The following is a 15,809-nucleotide window of genomic DNA, read 5'->3' as shown; positions in this document are numbered from 1 at the left end:
ATCCATCATGCTCATGACTTTTTAATACACTCATTAATTATACATCACTAGTCCTCTCGAGGCATTTGAAAATGTATATTTAAACGTCCACTTTGAATTCTGCTAACCACTGGCCTTATTTTGCTTGCCGTCCACAAATCTTTCTAAACCCTTTATTTTGACTTAGTCTTCAATACTGAACCAAAATGCTTCATTGTGCATAAAGTGCTGGCTCACCTATTAATTCAAAGACTGTACAAAAGACATGGTGACTTCTAGCATCACAGCAAAAGCTGGTGACTGTGACACAGAAAACCATTCATAACATGTGAGGCCAACATGCCGATATTCCCAGAATCATGTCTGTAGATGCGCATCCTCTGCTCAGTCTTGTAATCTATGAGTGCTTTGGAGTTCCCAGAGTTGAGGCCTCAGTCCCACGTTATGGACTGACAAGTGTTGTGCCCACCCTATCGATTTGGAGGGAGGCTCCACCTGCTCTTCCATGAAGATGGAGAGTTCTGGACACTGCACTGAACAGAGTGAAATATGCACTATATGAACATTGCTTCTATTGGAGACTTTCAGAGAAACTGGTAATGGGGTGCTGTGACCATGTGATCCAAAAGACGCCTAACAAAAACTGTGTGTACAAAAAGATTGGTTTGGACTTCATAATGGCATCTGTTATGTAGAGGAGGAAAAATGATAAAGATTAAGACTATAGGAGCCACACAGTCCAAGAGAACAAGCAACATCAGGCAAGGGGACCTCAGCCACTGAGCAAACTGGGGTCACTTTGTGTTGTTCTCATTTGTTAAGGAGAGCGTGCACTTAAGAGTACAACAGGACAGTCCTGCTTGGGTTGGCATCTCATAGTCTCAGCATCACATCAACCAGGATTGACATTTCCCTTTCTGTGGCAATGATGGGCTCAAAAGGACATCTTCTGTACACTTTTACAGCAAATTGTCACAAAATAAGGACAGTCAGTAAGTGAAAGAGGCAGAGGAGAAAACCTGTCAAATAGTAATGTTCACGTCATAACAGTAAATACTAAACATGGTCTTCTATGTGCTGTATATATAGTAAATCACTGTATATACAGTATGGTGTACTCTGTGTATGTTTTCTGTTGGTATGACATCACTGTCACCATTCTGGAGAGACATGCAAGTAAGACTATCATTGAATTACGTACATGAGAATCCATTTGAACTCGAGGAAGATCCCCATTCCTGACCCCTGCACACACTACAATCTGCAATGATGCTGCTGGTCACAATGGCTTCCTGCAGCGCCCCTCGTCGAGAAGCTACTAGTTATAAGCAGCAGCTCATATTCAGAACTGGATATCTTGGGACATGGAAAATGCATTTCAGTGTAGAAAAATTCAAGGAAAAGATATGAAGGGCTTAAATTATAAATACACAATGTGAGACTCGGAGCAGAAAAAAAAGCAAATTCTGCCAAAGATTTAAGGCCTTATGTTAGCAATTAAAAAGACTAATAAAAGATGCACTTTATCGTAAAAACTTTAAATTATAAATCATGGTAAGTTAAGCTTAAACTCTACGAGATGGGAGAAAGACTACAGCATACGGTGGATCTTGTATGCATTCCAAAAAGCAGCTGCACTAGAAACTATCCTGGTAAAAGGTAACAGGAGCTTCTGTTAAGTCCAAGGGTATCTGTTATTCCAACAGGCTGGGAGAACATTTCTTTATACAGTATATATTATGGAACATGAACTTGAGATTCAGAATCTGCAAAGAAGCAGCAAATAGCAATCAAACAATATTTTCAGGCTGAGTATTGAGTGCCATGAACAAGAACAACCAGTGAAAACTGTGGTCAGACTGGGAAATGTCTCTTCACACAGAGGGAGGCAATGTTTCTAGAGGCATAGCTGAATAAGAGCCAGGATATACTTGATGCTACGCGATGTGTACTCTTGGGGATTTACTATATGTAAATCTGGAGGATTCCACCAGGTGGCAGTGCAAGATGCTGCTGCAAAGGTGCAAAAAAAGAAGGCAATAGTGACACAAAAAATGGCATGCGAGACCTTGTTGTGATGTGAGATTTAACATATAACTTCATAAATATTTTGTATGTCTTTATTTGTAATTTAGGCAAAGCAATGTAATTTAGTGTTTACCCCCCCCCCCCCCCCCCCCCTTTACGACCGAGTTTCTTTGAATTTTACGACAGAGTTGGGAGAGGATTTGGCGAGTGTTTCTTTGCTAAAGTCTTTCAACCCCCGCAAGAAACCCAGGTTACGTTTACATATGGTTTGGGGGCGGGCGTTAAGATGGTTTGGGGGCAGGCGTTAAGATGGTTTGGGGGCAGGTGTTAAGATGTTCTATTTCCCCCATTGTTCTGAAGTATGGCTGTTTGGAATTGGCTTGGATCAGAAGCTTTTAAGTACCATGATGTCCTATTGGCTGTAGGGGTTGGACAGAACATCTATAAATGTACGTGCTTAACCTCACAATCTCTCTCTCTTGCTAACCTGTGATGATGAAGACAACACAATGAAGAGCACAGCTCAGCAGCCATATTGACCAGACTTAAGGCCTGTTCTGAAGAAAGCTGAGCACCAATGATGCCTTAACTAGAGACATTTAAGTAACTACAAGTCTGTGTGCCGCCTGAACTACAGATCACCATTTAATCAGGTTGTATGGTTGCCAATATTCAAATGTACTTTGCATATTGTTATTATTTATGATTATTATCAATAATAGATTATTTTATGTGTAACTTAATTCCTGCTTGTCTTTTTACTACACCTAATTGCCTATAGATATAGAAGGGAAGGCGGTTAAAAGTTATATACTATAATCCCTTATAAACAGTGGTAAGTCTGTGAGATTAGGCATTCTGACAAAGGCTACATATTAATAATACAAAAGGGGAAAGTAGATCAATATATATTACTCTACCAAGACAAAACACACCTCTAAATGTATTGTGTTATTACGATGGGGAATATGCGACACCTGTGCTGCCTATGCGAGAAATGGATGAAGGAAAGCACCACGAATAAGTCTGAACTATTCATCAAACATCGAAGCACGCACATTGATCCTGTTGGAGCTGCAATGCCATAACACTGGATTATCTTGCAATGGCCGAATCTCAACTTCTTTTCTCGGACATTTTCCACTTTGCATAGATGTATCCCTCTCAAATTTGCTTACATTTCTCTTTGCACGTTTCCACATCCACTTCCAAAGAGATTGCTATTTGATGCCAGCTGTTCTGACAGGCATGTTTGTCACGGTGGAGATGTTGATAGTCAACAATAATGCTGACATCACGTTCCAAAACCTGAACACACACGCCACCCAAATTTTTGCTGGTACTGCATCTCACGCATGTGTTTCGTTAATTTATGACAAAGTGCTCAGAGGATATGTCAAAAGAGTGCTGGGAACATGTGACAGCCATGATTGTGTCCGCGTAAGCATTCTCGGCGTCAAGTATACTCGGCTTTAAAAGACTCAAGAGATATACAAAGTTACAAGAAAGAAAGGTGAGCTAAAAGTCCACATTATTTTCAAGCTGTTCCTTTGTGATGATCAGGGTACTTAGACAATTTTTCCCATCATTTTTAAACCCTTGCCTGAGATGGAAGTTTTATTCACAGCTGAACCCTATTTTAAGATTTGAAGTCAACTTTTGAGTGGTTTTACAAACATTAAAAACATTTCATGTCTTAGCATGACATTAGTGTGGGCACCACCATTGTGTGAAGTTTTTGTTTACAGATTCGACATTGTTGCTATGCTTGGAGGACCAAAGATGGGTGGCATGTGGCATCACAATTGCGATGAGATAAAGGATAGCATCATGCACTTGCAAGTTATCGGAGACTGACGATTCTCCTCAGAAAGATTTACCACGAGGTTTTGTGTTTTCTAAACCTTCTGAATAATGAGCCTTTGCTTGCAAACTCTGAACAAGTATTGTGTTTGGCTTGACAATCTCATTTATTGTCCCCCTAGTTTTTTAAACTTTGGCTAGGTTTACAATGTTTCATATCTCAGACTTATTAAAAACAAAAATTATGCCTTGCTGCTTTTGCCGGCAGAACACCCAATTGTGGCTAGCATCAGTTCTCCAAGGACCTAAAATAGGATGGCTGGAGAAAGACCGGTAGATGCCAACTGGATCAATATAAAAACTTCTATTGATGTACTAGTGATATGAAAAAGAGGAAATGACATCCAACTGCTGCATGCGACTCACGCCTTTTAGTCAGGTTTCATTTCACTAATCACAAGATAACAACAAAGAAAAATATGAAAACACTCATCACAGAGGACATTGCTGGACTGGACCTGGAATCAAGAAAAGCCACGAGTGCACCTTCCTCTATGCCATTTTTCAAAGAAGCTGGAATGTGACAATGTAATGGCATGGCAAGGAGGACTGGGGCATGTATAGGTCAGGTTTGGAAATGTTTAAGGTCTGTACATAAACGCCTAAAGTAAGAATTCAGAAACATATGTGATTCAACACATTATCAACAGGAGTGCAAAGGCAGAAAAACAAAACAAAAGAAACCTACAATCTCAGAAGGGAAATCTTGTTAGGCTGCCTTCCCTTTGTTGATGTCGGATTCAATAGTTGTTTGAACACGCTTTCAAGCATTGATTCCTTCTTGTTTGTTTTTGTGGTTTTGGTTCAGGCAGTTATTCAGTCTCCTCTATTTTCCAAGATAATTGTAGCATTGTCACATCATTATGCCAGCTAACATACGTGTGCGCATGCGGTTATATTCCAAATGAAAGTGCTCTCAGATGCACTGGATTTGTCAGCTTTACTGATTTTAATAGGCAGCCAGACACTGTTCTTGTGGCGTTTCTACATCCTTTTGTCATATTTACAGTATTTCTTTTCATTTCTCTCAAACATTTCTTCCTGTGTGTTTATTGAATTCTATTTTGTACACTTTTTTAGTGCCCATTAGGAGCTAGTATGTGAATGCAGGCACTCATGTCTGACAACATAGGACAAGGTGAGCAAAGGCAGATCATGCAGCCTTTAACATAAGGCCATTGTTTTGACTCTTTTGCTCAGCTTTGTGCCAGGACCTATTAGGGTTTACATTACGGTATTCCTAATTTTCTCCATTCTGCAGCATCATTTAAAGCAACTCAGTGATATGTTTCATGCTGTCTAAATTTTATTTTGGTATATTTTTGTATCAGCTCAGTTCAGAGCTTCTTGTTATGAAGTGTGCTTCTTGTATTTGTATTTGTGCAGTTAAAATGGTGAGCATCCACAAGCAGTCTCTGCACTGTCGACAGCTGATACCTGGCTGTCTCTTTGCACTTGTGCCAAACAGGAACTGTCTAATGGAAAATGTCTGCCTCTGCTTAGCAGGAGTTAAGGCAATTACATGCCAAACCTTTTTCACTTCACCTGGATGGGTCTCTCTAAAGAAAAGTGTAATGAACTGGCACGGGAGTTTCTGTTATTTAATTTTTTAATTTATTTTGCTAGTAGCTTTGGAAATTTTATTATGGATTTGTTAATTTTTCATCATTAGTAGAAATATGAAGTATACATATCTCATATTATTAGATAACTATATTTTTGCTTCTGAAAACACCACAAGAGCATTTCGTTTCTTAATGGGTGCCACCATTTTGGGAACTGGTTGCTATGACACAACAGCATGTCACTAGAAGGTGTGTCCGTGGAAATAGCAGCCATATACACGGTCGTATCACAGATCACACGCTCTAAGATTTGTGGCTAAACCAAACAACTCTCTCTAAGGTGGGGCGTTGAATATCCTTGCAAACAGCAGAGGCCTACAGACCCCGCCGTGACTGACACATATAGTACAGAGTGGGGGGGTTGTGGTTACTTAGGGGGAGGTTGATGGTGGTGGAAGGGCTGCCACATCTTAAGATCAGTATCACGCCCAGCAGGGGGTGCTGCAGCATGCTCAGCACTACTAATTCCCAAGTCCATCTTTACGAAAGCTGGGTGTATCTGGGTACTGTGGTGCCCACAAGAGAGTAAGGTGGAACATCAATATTTGATGTTATTACCATGGATTTTTTTTTTTGCTATTAAATCAGTAGCATACAAAAGCAAACAGTGTCAAGAGGGACGTGCTAAACGGAACAATTTCCCACTTTAACATTCAACACATTTAATTTGCTTTATTTGCATGCCGTTGCTTCAGATAAACATCATTAGGCTTCCCATCGCTCGTCCACAAAATCAAGTATCCTCAATGAGTGCAATTTCTATTAGGCTTACTTAAAGCTCATCATAAAAATAATAATAATATTTGTCATTTGTTCCCTATTAAGAAACCAGTGTTCAATTTATTCTTCTAAACAGCTGTTGTCATAGCAATAGATGGGCTTTGTTCCGTGTGCACCCACCCAACTTTAAACGCACTCCGCTATGAATCTCACGCTTTTCTATCCTCTGGAATCCAATAAGAGTGAATTTCCCATTATGTGCACTTTAAACAACCTGAAAAAAGTGGAAATACTGGGATGAGAAATCGTTTTTAATTGTTAAAGGTAACATGACATAAGATTCTCACAGCAGGAACACAAAGTGACAGAGCCGACCATGGCAGCACCGGGTACAAGGCAGGAGAGGGCCCTGGACCCAGGGCTAGTCTAAGCAGAGCTCACTCACGCACACTGGGCCAAACTGGGATGGCCAGTCAACCTAACCAGACGTCTTTATGGATGGGGGAAGAAAACCCACTCAGATATGCTGTATCATTCTGAATAGGCCTTCTGTTTTCTCTTCAAAGCGTTAGATGAATAACTTATTAAATGTTAAGCAATGACCTTTGCCGAACACTTCTTTAGTGTTGTAAGCACTCCTTCGTTCTCTCCCATACTCTAAACTAAATCTGACCAGTTAGATACTCACAACATCTTATTCAAAAATAATTCTGTGAGGCAATGTGTCCAAATAAGTTGTTTTCCCAGGCAATTCGGCAATTTTTGATTGATTTCCATGATGGAGAAATGCAATTGTTCATTTTAGGCAGTTTTTGTGAGAAAAAATCCAAACCCACTACAAAGCGTCAGCCAGTCCCTGAAATTGGTAAAGAGGATTCTGGGACCTGAACCTAATCAGGCAGGTCACGGATGTCTAAACCTCACTCAGTGTAACAAGCGGTATAGCAGGTCAGTGTGGCTACAGGTTAAAGTCACTAGAAGTAAACAGAAGAAGAAAATTTAAAATGATCAAACACCTCCAGGGCACAATTAATGGACAAAGAAAGAAAACAATAATGTACAGAAAAACAAAAAAATGACTTGTTGGTTAGTGCCAATGCAGTTCAGCAACTGGGTGAGACTTTCAAAAAGATACGACAAAGACTCTGTGAGAGGAGATGTATTGTAAAGATGCAACTTCAGTGTAGGAGAGCAATCTTCTACCTTGCTGGAGTCCATAAGGTCACTGGAATATTGAATACTAATAAAAATGTCATGACACTACTGTCCAGTTCAACTGGGATGCTTTTGAGGTATTTTAAATGAGATTGTAGACTAAAACTTCAAGGAATATCTGCAAACCCTGCTGTGTGATCAACAGATGCATACGAGAGGCACAACTTATCATACCTTGTCCAGAATGGAGGAGTTCAACAAGGAACACAACACTGACACTGAGGGGGAACCCAAAGTCCATGAAATCATCCTGCTGGGGGGCAAAAAAAGAAGGCCACCAGATACAAGGTTAGACCAAAAAGATCTTTTTACAAGAGGAGATCAAAGCAGTTGTTTTTTGTTTGAAAGGGAGGCAGAGATTTCATTAAAAGGTCAGAGAGGGGGAGAGAGAACAGTCAGGATTAAGCCAAGTTCATTTACAAAACTCTGAGATGGCTACCGAATCAAAAGGTCAACATGGGCATGAAGTCAAAAGCAAAAGCCTTCAAAAGAAATTGCCGTAAGGAACTTACCTGCCGTGGTGAAAAAGAGCTCCTTCTTTGATTGGAAGCAAAACACTGACATTTATTGAGTCTGTGCCTCACCCTTAATTAAGAAAAATAAAATAACTGGACCTATATGGGTATTAAACAAATTGCCACTAAATAGAATTAAGAAGTAGGGCATCCACCAAGGGATAACATGCTGTAAAGTCATAATGCATTTATAGTGTCACATTCATGACATGATGTGCAGCACGACTGGGCTCACATGACTCATCCTGATGGGGTAAACTTTGTCATAATGAAAAGAAACCAAAAAATGGAATCCTTGGGGAAAAGAAATGTGAAACACATAAGCACAATCATAGAAAGTGCTTAATACTACAGCATCACCAAGAACTAGAGGGCACTAGTCAGTTTTGGATACATACACTTGCTCCCTTTAATATTACCTCTGATTAATAACAACTGTTGCTAAGCAACAGACCTTGAAAGAGAGTCAGAGCATAACGGCTGCCACTTAGAGATGAGCCAGCTGGATAAACAAACGCACTGGGCAGAAAAATGCAGATTTGTGCACAAAATCGTCAAGCCTGCTGGAAATTTCGGCTGTGCACCAGTACCCAGAAACTTGAGCCATGGGTGAGGACCGCCAGCTGTCAACTGGGATAGTGGCTCAGCAAAACCATAAAACTCCTGGGTCCACAATGACAAAACAATTATTTTTGTAATAAAAATACTAAAGTTCATTATTGAAGATTCAAAAGGTAAAGTTTGTAAAGCAAAGAATACCAGTGATGAAAACAAGAAGGAAATCAACATCAGGTAAAAAAAAAAATCCAAAAACCAAGAGATCAGCTGCAAAAATATCAGAAAAACAGGAACACTTCTGATATCCAAGACGTAAACAAACAATACAAGGAGGTAAGTGAGCTAATATCTCAGCAAAGTACTACGGTACAGCCTGTCAACCCTTTAAAAAAAGGCTGGGGTGGTCTCTCAACTGCAGCGTTAGGGGACCCCACCCACTTAGGCACAATATACCGATGACACATACGATAAAGAATAAATAAATACGGCATCAACATACTGCAATAATATTAAATGAGGAAAAAACAAGAATAACGCTCACTACAAATAATAAACAGCAGTGAAAAAGAATCTATTTTATAATACCAATCACAAAAGAATACTCAAAAGACAACAAAATAAATAAAAGGAAAAGAACTAGAGTCAAGGATTAAACCCTAGCCAGACCATAACATGCCAGCCATAGCAGCGTCTTTCAGTGTGCCACTCACCGCCGCAGCAGCAGTACTGTGTTTACCTCAATGGAGTGAGTGATCTGCTATTGACACAGTCGCCTTGTCCTGCCAAGGATAATATTTGTTGATTGCTTTCTGCTGTTCTTGTAACTACCTTGACACACTGGGTTTGGCAGCAAAGCTCAAGTTTTGAGAATCTATAAGTATGGAGCAGGTCATGTTGTTCAAAATTAAGACAAAGCTGGTCAATGTCAAGGAAAAGATGGACTAGACCGTCAGATCAATCATCGTTTAGCTTGACGGCTCAATCACGTTCTCTATTTTCTCATTTTCATTCTCATTCCCAGTAACAGTCTTCCTTCTGAGGAATTCCCAGGTGTCCAGGCCAAACCTCAGCTATTTTCCCTCTAGGTTGGTTTCTCATTGAGCTGCTCCTAGTATGCCCTTTGTGGAAGGCGCCTTCATGCCTAAACGTCTTCAACTGACTGTATTTGATCCTGAGAAGCAGCAGCTCTTCTCTGAGGCCTGTCATTGTATAGAGAACCCAGGAGCCATTCAGTTTGACCAACTTGTATATATAAAAAAAAAATCATTCATTTGGTCACTACCTAAAAGCTGTGAGCACTGGGCAGAGAGTGACCAGCAAGTCAAAAGCCTAATCCGAGGCCTCAGCTCTCACTATTCCACCATGGTCTGGTACAATATCCATAAAAGAGCCAACATTACACCAAATCACTGGTCAACCCCTGGACCTCCCTTAACCTCCCTAATAAACAAGACCCCAGAGTTCTTGAGCTCTCTACTTAAGTTGATGAAAACAAGTCATTCAAAGGTTTTAATTCCTACCCCTACTGTGCTGAACTGCTTCCAAGCTAAACAGTCTCAAATCTGTGGCTGTACCTTGGGATCCTGACCATAAAAATCACAAACAGGTGAGAAGGTAAGGCATACCCTTGAAGGAGTCCACAGCTCACACGGAATGAACTCCACTTAACAGTGAATATGCAAAGATTATTGATTCTCTGGGGGGGAAACATATTTTTTTGCATGACCTTTGGAGGTCAAACATAACTCTTGCTATGCACATTTTGGGACTGAAGAAGGCTCAGCAGCAGCCCGGTGGCCAATACTCTTGTAAACCCTTCCACAAGATACCATGAGGGATACAACCAAACATTTATTAAGTACATGTGTGCACAGTACTGACAAACTCCCACGACCCCACAACAGCCTTATTAGAGATTTATTTTGCTCACCTAATTGTACAAAAAATGTCAGATGCAAGTACGTACCTGACATAAAATTGCTCAAGTGAGTGAAAAAAAACACAATGATTCAGACTAAGTGAAACAGTGACTAAAACAGACATGTACCACCGGCAGCGAGCCAGCCTTTAGCCTGTGGACCACTAAACCCTTAAACCAGGGCTCAGGAGGGGGGGGGCAGCCTCATTAGCTGACCACCTGCTGCCTTGGGAGGCTATGCCCCCGTGGGCTTCACATAAGGAGTAACAATTGTTACAACTGTAACAGTTCACCAACTGCATTCAGATCAGGCTTTTCTGTCGTCCCACTTACACTCCCTCACAAATATGGGCCATCCTCGTGAATGGCATTTGCCAGCAAGACTACAAAATCAGTAACTGGTAACTTCAACAAACAAACGCAACACTCTAAAAGGCCGAAGGACACTCAATGTATTGAGAGCAAGTGCTGTGACTCCGATTACACCTGTCAGTATTTTTAATCCCAACACAAACTCTGGCTCGTTCACAAAAAAGATCCCCCAAAAGTCAATTCTCTTGACAAGTCTAGTATGTGCAGATCTGACTTGGCACTTTCAAACAGCTTATTTCAACAGAGCTTGACCAGACTACATGGCTTACACCCCATGAGGCCGGACTCTAGGTGGAGGTTTCAGATCCAGAATACCTGATATTGATACATGACGGCAAGATTTGTTCAGAACCTCAATGCATGTCTCACTTTTGGGCTTTTTTAAATTTTGCTTTGAACCCAAATAACTCTGCGATGGGTGGTCCTACCAGGAGTATAAGGCTTACCAGAAATATACCTCTAAGGGCCACCGAGGAACACAAGCCCCTCAGACTCAGCAAGAACATTCTAAATATATATTACATTTCTGATGCATTATTTTTTTAATGTATAAAATAAACTTCCAGACAAAGTCTGTGGCTCAGTAAATGGGCAGAGAAACAGACAGATATTTAAGGCACTACACTAATCCCTCGCTATATCGCGCTTTGACTTTTGCGGCTTCACTCTATCGTGGATTTTATATGTAAGCATATCTAAATATATAACGCGGATTTTTCGCTGCTTTGCGGGTTTCTGCGGACAATGGGTCTTTTTACTTCTGGTACTTGCTTCCTCAGTTGGTTTGCCCAGTTGATTTCATACAAGAGATGCTATTGGCGGATGACTGAGAAGCTACCCAATCAGAATACGCAGTTAAGTTCCTGTGTGCTGATTGGCTCAGCGACGGAGTGCTGCATTAACCAGGAAGTCTCATCTCACTCATTCAGCATTAACATGCTCCTGCTACTGCTTCAGGGGCCATGTCCAAGCGCCAACAGAAGATGCAAATGATTGCAGAAAAGGCAAAAGTTTTGGATATGTTGAAGGAAGGGAACAGCTACACCGCTGCAGGACACCATTACAGCATCAATGAGTCCACGATTCTTTTTATTTAAAAAGGAGGAAAAGCATATAAGATCTACGGCCGCAGTGTCCTTTAACCAGGGCGCAAAACGAGTTGCAAGTGGACGTGATAAGGCAGTAGTCTGGATGGAATCTGCTTTAGGGATTTGGATTGAAGAGTGCTGGAAGAAGAACAACGGCGGTGCTACACAGTCACCTGAAGAGGCTCCTTTAGAAGAGCTGTAACGCTCTCCTTTGTTGTGCAGTAAAATTAAACTCATCGTTATCGGACAAGTCGTCGTGTCATTGTTGGTGAGTAACCATAATTAATTATCTACGTTCAGTACTTATTACATGTACATAGTTTAGTGTCACTGTACACACATTTTACTGTATACAATTTTTCTTGCATTGTACGTATTTATTGCTGGTGGCTTGTCTGTCGTAATGGCTGTAACATATGTGATATCGGAGACGCTCGATATCTTTAAAATAATATTTAGGTTTTACTGTAAATAAACTGTGTTTACATACATAATTTCAACGAATCTTACCTAATATCTAAGAGAATACAAAGGGTTTATGCTGTATAATTGTGCGGGAAATGTTTATAATAGTGTGGGAGAGTTTATAAGGGCTTAAAATATATAAAAAGAACCATATGAACATATGGTTTCTACTTCGCGGATTTTCACCTTTTGCGGGGGGTTCAGAGTCCATCCCATAACTGAGAATGTCTCCTTAATCAGTTTGTTGATTCATGTTATGGACGGTGTAAAGGATATCACCAGACACATAAAAGAAGTAAAGAAGAGTCTGCTCTGCCCTTTCTTATACAGATCCTCTTTGTTACAAGACCTCTCCAACCTGTCGCTGAAGTGGTCCCCTACTATATTAAAGATTGATAGATATGAAAGGCACTATATAACAGAGATTGATAAACAGCAAACTTGCCTCTCATATTTCTGTAGTGTTCTCTGAGCTCAGATAAATGGACAGACAGGTATAAAGATATGCTAAGTTATGCACAAGAGGATAAATTTTGTGTAGACAGACCGATAATGAAAGGCACAGACAGACGGATAAACCAAACTTTATTGAATCCCAAAATCTATCTGTCTAGTTGTGCTCCATCTCTTGATAACACCAACTGCTGTTGTCTCTATAATAAAGGTTTCAAAGGATGGGACATTCTGCATTTTAAGGGTCATTTGCCCATTAGAACAACAGAGCAGCAGCTGATCCAGAGGCTGTCCTCATTTCCAGGCGGTGGGCTCTGCTCCTTATCTGAATGTGCAGCCCAATCTACCTAAGCTGGTAAAAATAACAAACATGTTATAATAGATAGCCCCGGACACAGACAGACACGGACTCCAGATGTCTAAATGCACACCCATTGATTTGAGCAACACACACAATGCACAAAACCCCCAATATTGCTCACAGTCCTTTTGCCTTTCCCGTTGCAAGCTCTACCCTCTTCCACCCGACTCTGGCTCTCTGAATGGAGTGAGGTGGGCCCTTTTATATTGTTTATATTGCACCCAGGTGTGCTCCAGGTGCACTCTGATGGACCTCCTGCAGCACTTCCTGGTGTGGCAGAAGTGCTGCATGGGCACCTTTGGTTCTCCTTCCGGCAGCACTTCCTGGTCCGGTGGAAGTGCTGTGCTCCAGGATCATTCAGGCGCCTCCTGGTCGCCCTGATGGAATCCAGGGGGGGCTGCCCTCTTGCACCCTGGCCGTCTCCCACAATATGTAAAATGGATGTTGTTGGCAGACTCAACCAAAACCACAATTCTTTGCTCATCAAACAGCAGCTGCACACTTTCATAGGGACCAGAGGAATTAAGCACCTTGATTGGGGGATTTGTGCTTGGGAAGCTGATCCAGTAACACCAAAAGGCCAATGGTGACACACATGCTTCATGTAAGATGAGCTGCCACACTGGGTCAAAACCACTTCATCAAGATGCATAAGGGAACCATCGTTCCATCAGCTGCCATGAACATTTTTAGGTGTCTTTATAATTATTCATTTGACCAGGTGCAATTCCCTGAAATGTGAAGACAGCATGCCCACAACCAAGAACACCCACTAAGGCTTATTAATTGCACTGTGCGATGAGATGTAAGTTTGAGCCTTGAAGGACAAATGGCCGGAGTGCTAACTTTTGTAGGTCCTGAAACTTTGTGATGGGCCTCCCAAACAAATGTTGGATCCTTTCAGATTATTAATTTAGAAACTAAGTGATTGTATTTTGATTAATAAGTTCATGTATGAGAAACTCAGTATACTGTACATTGGGACTAGGCGGTTGGTTGTCATACCACAGTGAGAGTAAAATACAAACTGCCATCACCACTAACATCGTATAAACAAATCACGTTGTTGACACAGGCCTCACCCAGCCGTCACAGAGCTTCCCAACACTGATCTGTCCTTTTCACAGGCTTCTGTCAAATCCAATCTTGAATTATCCAAACACTCAATAGCTGCTAACTCAGATGCCATCATTTGTGATCATGAGAGGAATTAGCAGAGTACACAATCTCGACAGCGGCAGAATAAAAGCAGACGGCAAAGAATGAGCCGTGGCCATCAGCTGATTTCTTCCAGACTGTCAGAAAAGTCTCCGTCTTTCCCTAAAACCTCACATAATGAGTGATTCCAAATGCCAGCTGGTGGGGAGGACACCCTTTATGACAAGCTTGATCACCCTGTGCCTATGGCACTGACTACAGCAGCTAATTGCACCTCCCTCTCAGCTTATCTAATATCCATCTTCTCATTTCCTGAACCCGGTCTCACAGTAGAGAAGCCTGACCTGGCAGTACCAAGCACAAGACAGGACCAGTTCTATAATGGGTACCAGTCCCTAGCTTGGTACAATCATGTTGTATACAAAATCCCTCTTGGACTACTTAAAATGATATGATGGTGGGAGGAAATACAGATGGATGAAGTGAAAGAGAACCCACTTCACATTTTAAGGGGGCCCACCAACAAGTGAAATGGGGTCCAAGGGTGTGCACAGTACCACACTACTGTGTTCTGAAATCTCAATAAAACGTTACTATAAATAAAGTGTCAAAGAGACATTGCCCACACTAAAAGATGCCAGCTGCCTGAGTGTCATCTGGTTCCCTAAACCTGCAGATACAGCAAAGCCCCCCATCACTTAACCAGTTTTTGACCCTTAACCACCCCAAAAGGAACTTGGGTAGCAACTTGAGTTCCAGTGACCACCATCTGGCCTCTGCAACCCATAGGAGAGGGCAGTCCTGAAGTTATCCTGGTGACACAGTCTGCCATCACCTGTCTCACTGCCAGCTTCCTGTGTGATGTGCCATCTGGCCATGTTTTGCAAAACTAGGCAGAGAGGTCATCACTTTTCAGGTCACTGTGCCTTTCTTTTTTGATAAAACTGTCATATTCCGTTTTTAGGATTATTAAATAAATGTTGGCTCTCTCACAAGTCTCTTTTTGTGGCTCTCTTCCAAATAAGAAGGAAAGTGAATATAACCACACAGACATTAAGGGTTCACAATGTCCACCCATCACTCACGCATGACTCAATTTGTGAAATAAACTTTACAGAAGAGTGCAGGCCATGACAATCAAATCGCATTGCAAACATAATGAAATGACAGCCATGAGCTGTGTTTGCTGGGCACATCTACACACTCACGGCCGTTCAGCATCGGACTGCCAAGGGGTGCCCTCAGTACTCACCACAGATCTCAATCCGTTCTCCTTCAGCAGGTTCAGGGAGCTGTCATAACAAGCCGCTAAAAGGTCTTTCTGAGTCTTCCCGACGTGACCTCGGGCCACTGGGCCCACCGTGTGAATGACATCTGTTGGGAGAGAAACAGAGATTCAGCAAACTTTATTTTCACTGGAAGTATAAACTGTGAATGGCAATAATTAATAATTAATTGTTTTGAACACATGGAATTCAGTCGGGGTCACTC

General features: G+C 41.4%; 1 protein-coding gene across 4 annotated transcripts in view; it reads right to left on the bottom strand.

The window, feature by feature from the left end:
• macrod2 (mono-ADP ribosylhydrolase 2) overlaps positions 1–15,809 on the bottom strand; it is a 1,343,630-nt gene that overhangs the window by 408,772 nt on the left and 919,049 nt on the right. For all 4 annotated transcript variants that reach the window (XM_028820323.2, XM_028820324.2, XM_051919692.1 and 1 more), the window contains one exon: positions 15,571–15,692. In XM_028820323.2, coding sequence (XP_028676156.1) covers positions 15,571–15,692 — 122 coding nt within the window. The remainder of the gene's footprint in view (positions 1–15,570; positions 15,693–15,809) is intronic.

Source organism: Erpetoichthys calabaricus, chromosome 15 (assembly GCF_900747795.2).
Source record: "Erpetoichthys calabaricus chromosome 15, fErpCal1.3, whole genome shotgun sequence".
Lineage (NCBI taxonomy): Eukaryota > Metazoa > Chordata > Cladistia > Polypteriformes > Polypteridae > Erpetoichthys > Erpetoichthys calabaricus.
Note: the sequence above shows the minus strand (reverse complement) of the source record. Positions and strands in the feature narration are given on the sequence as shown.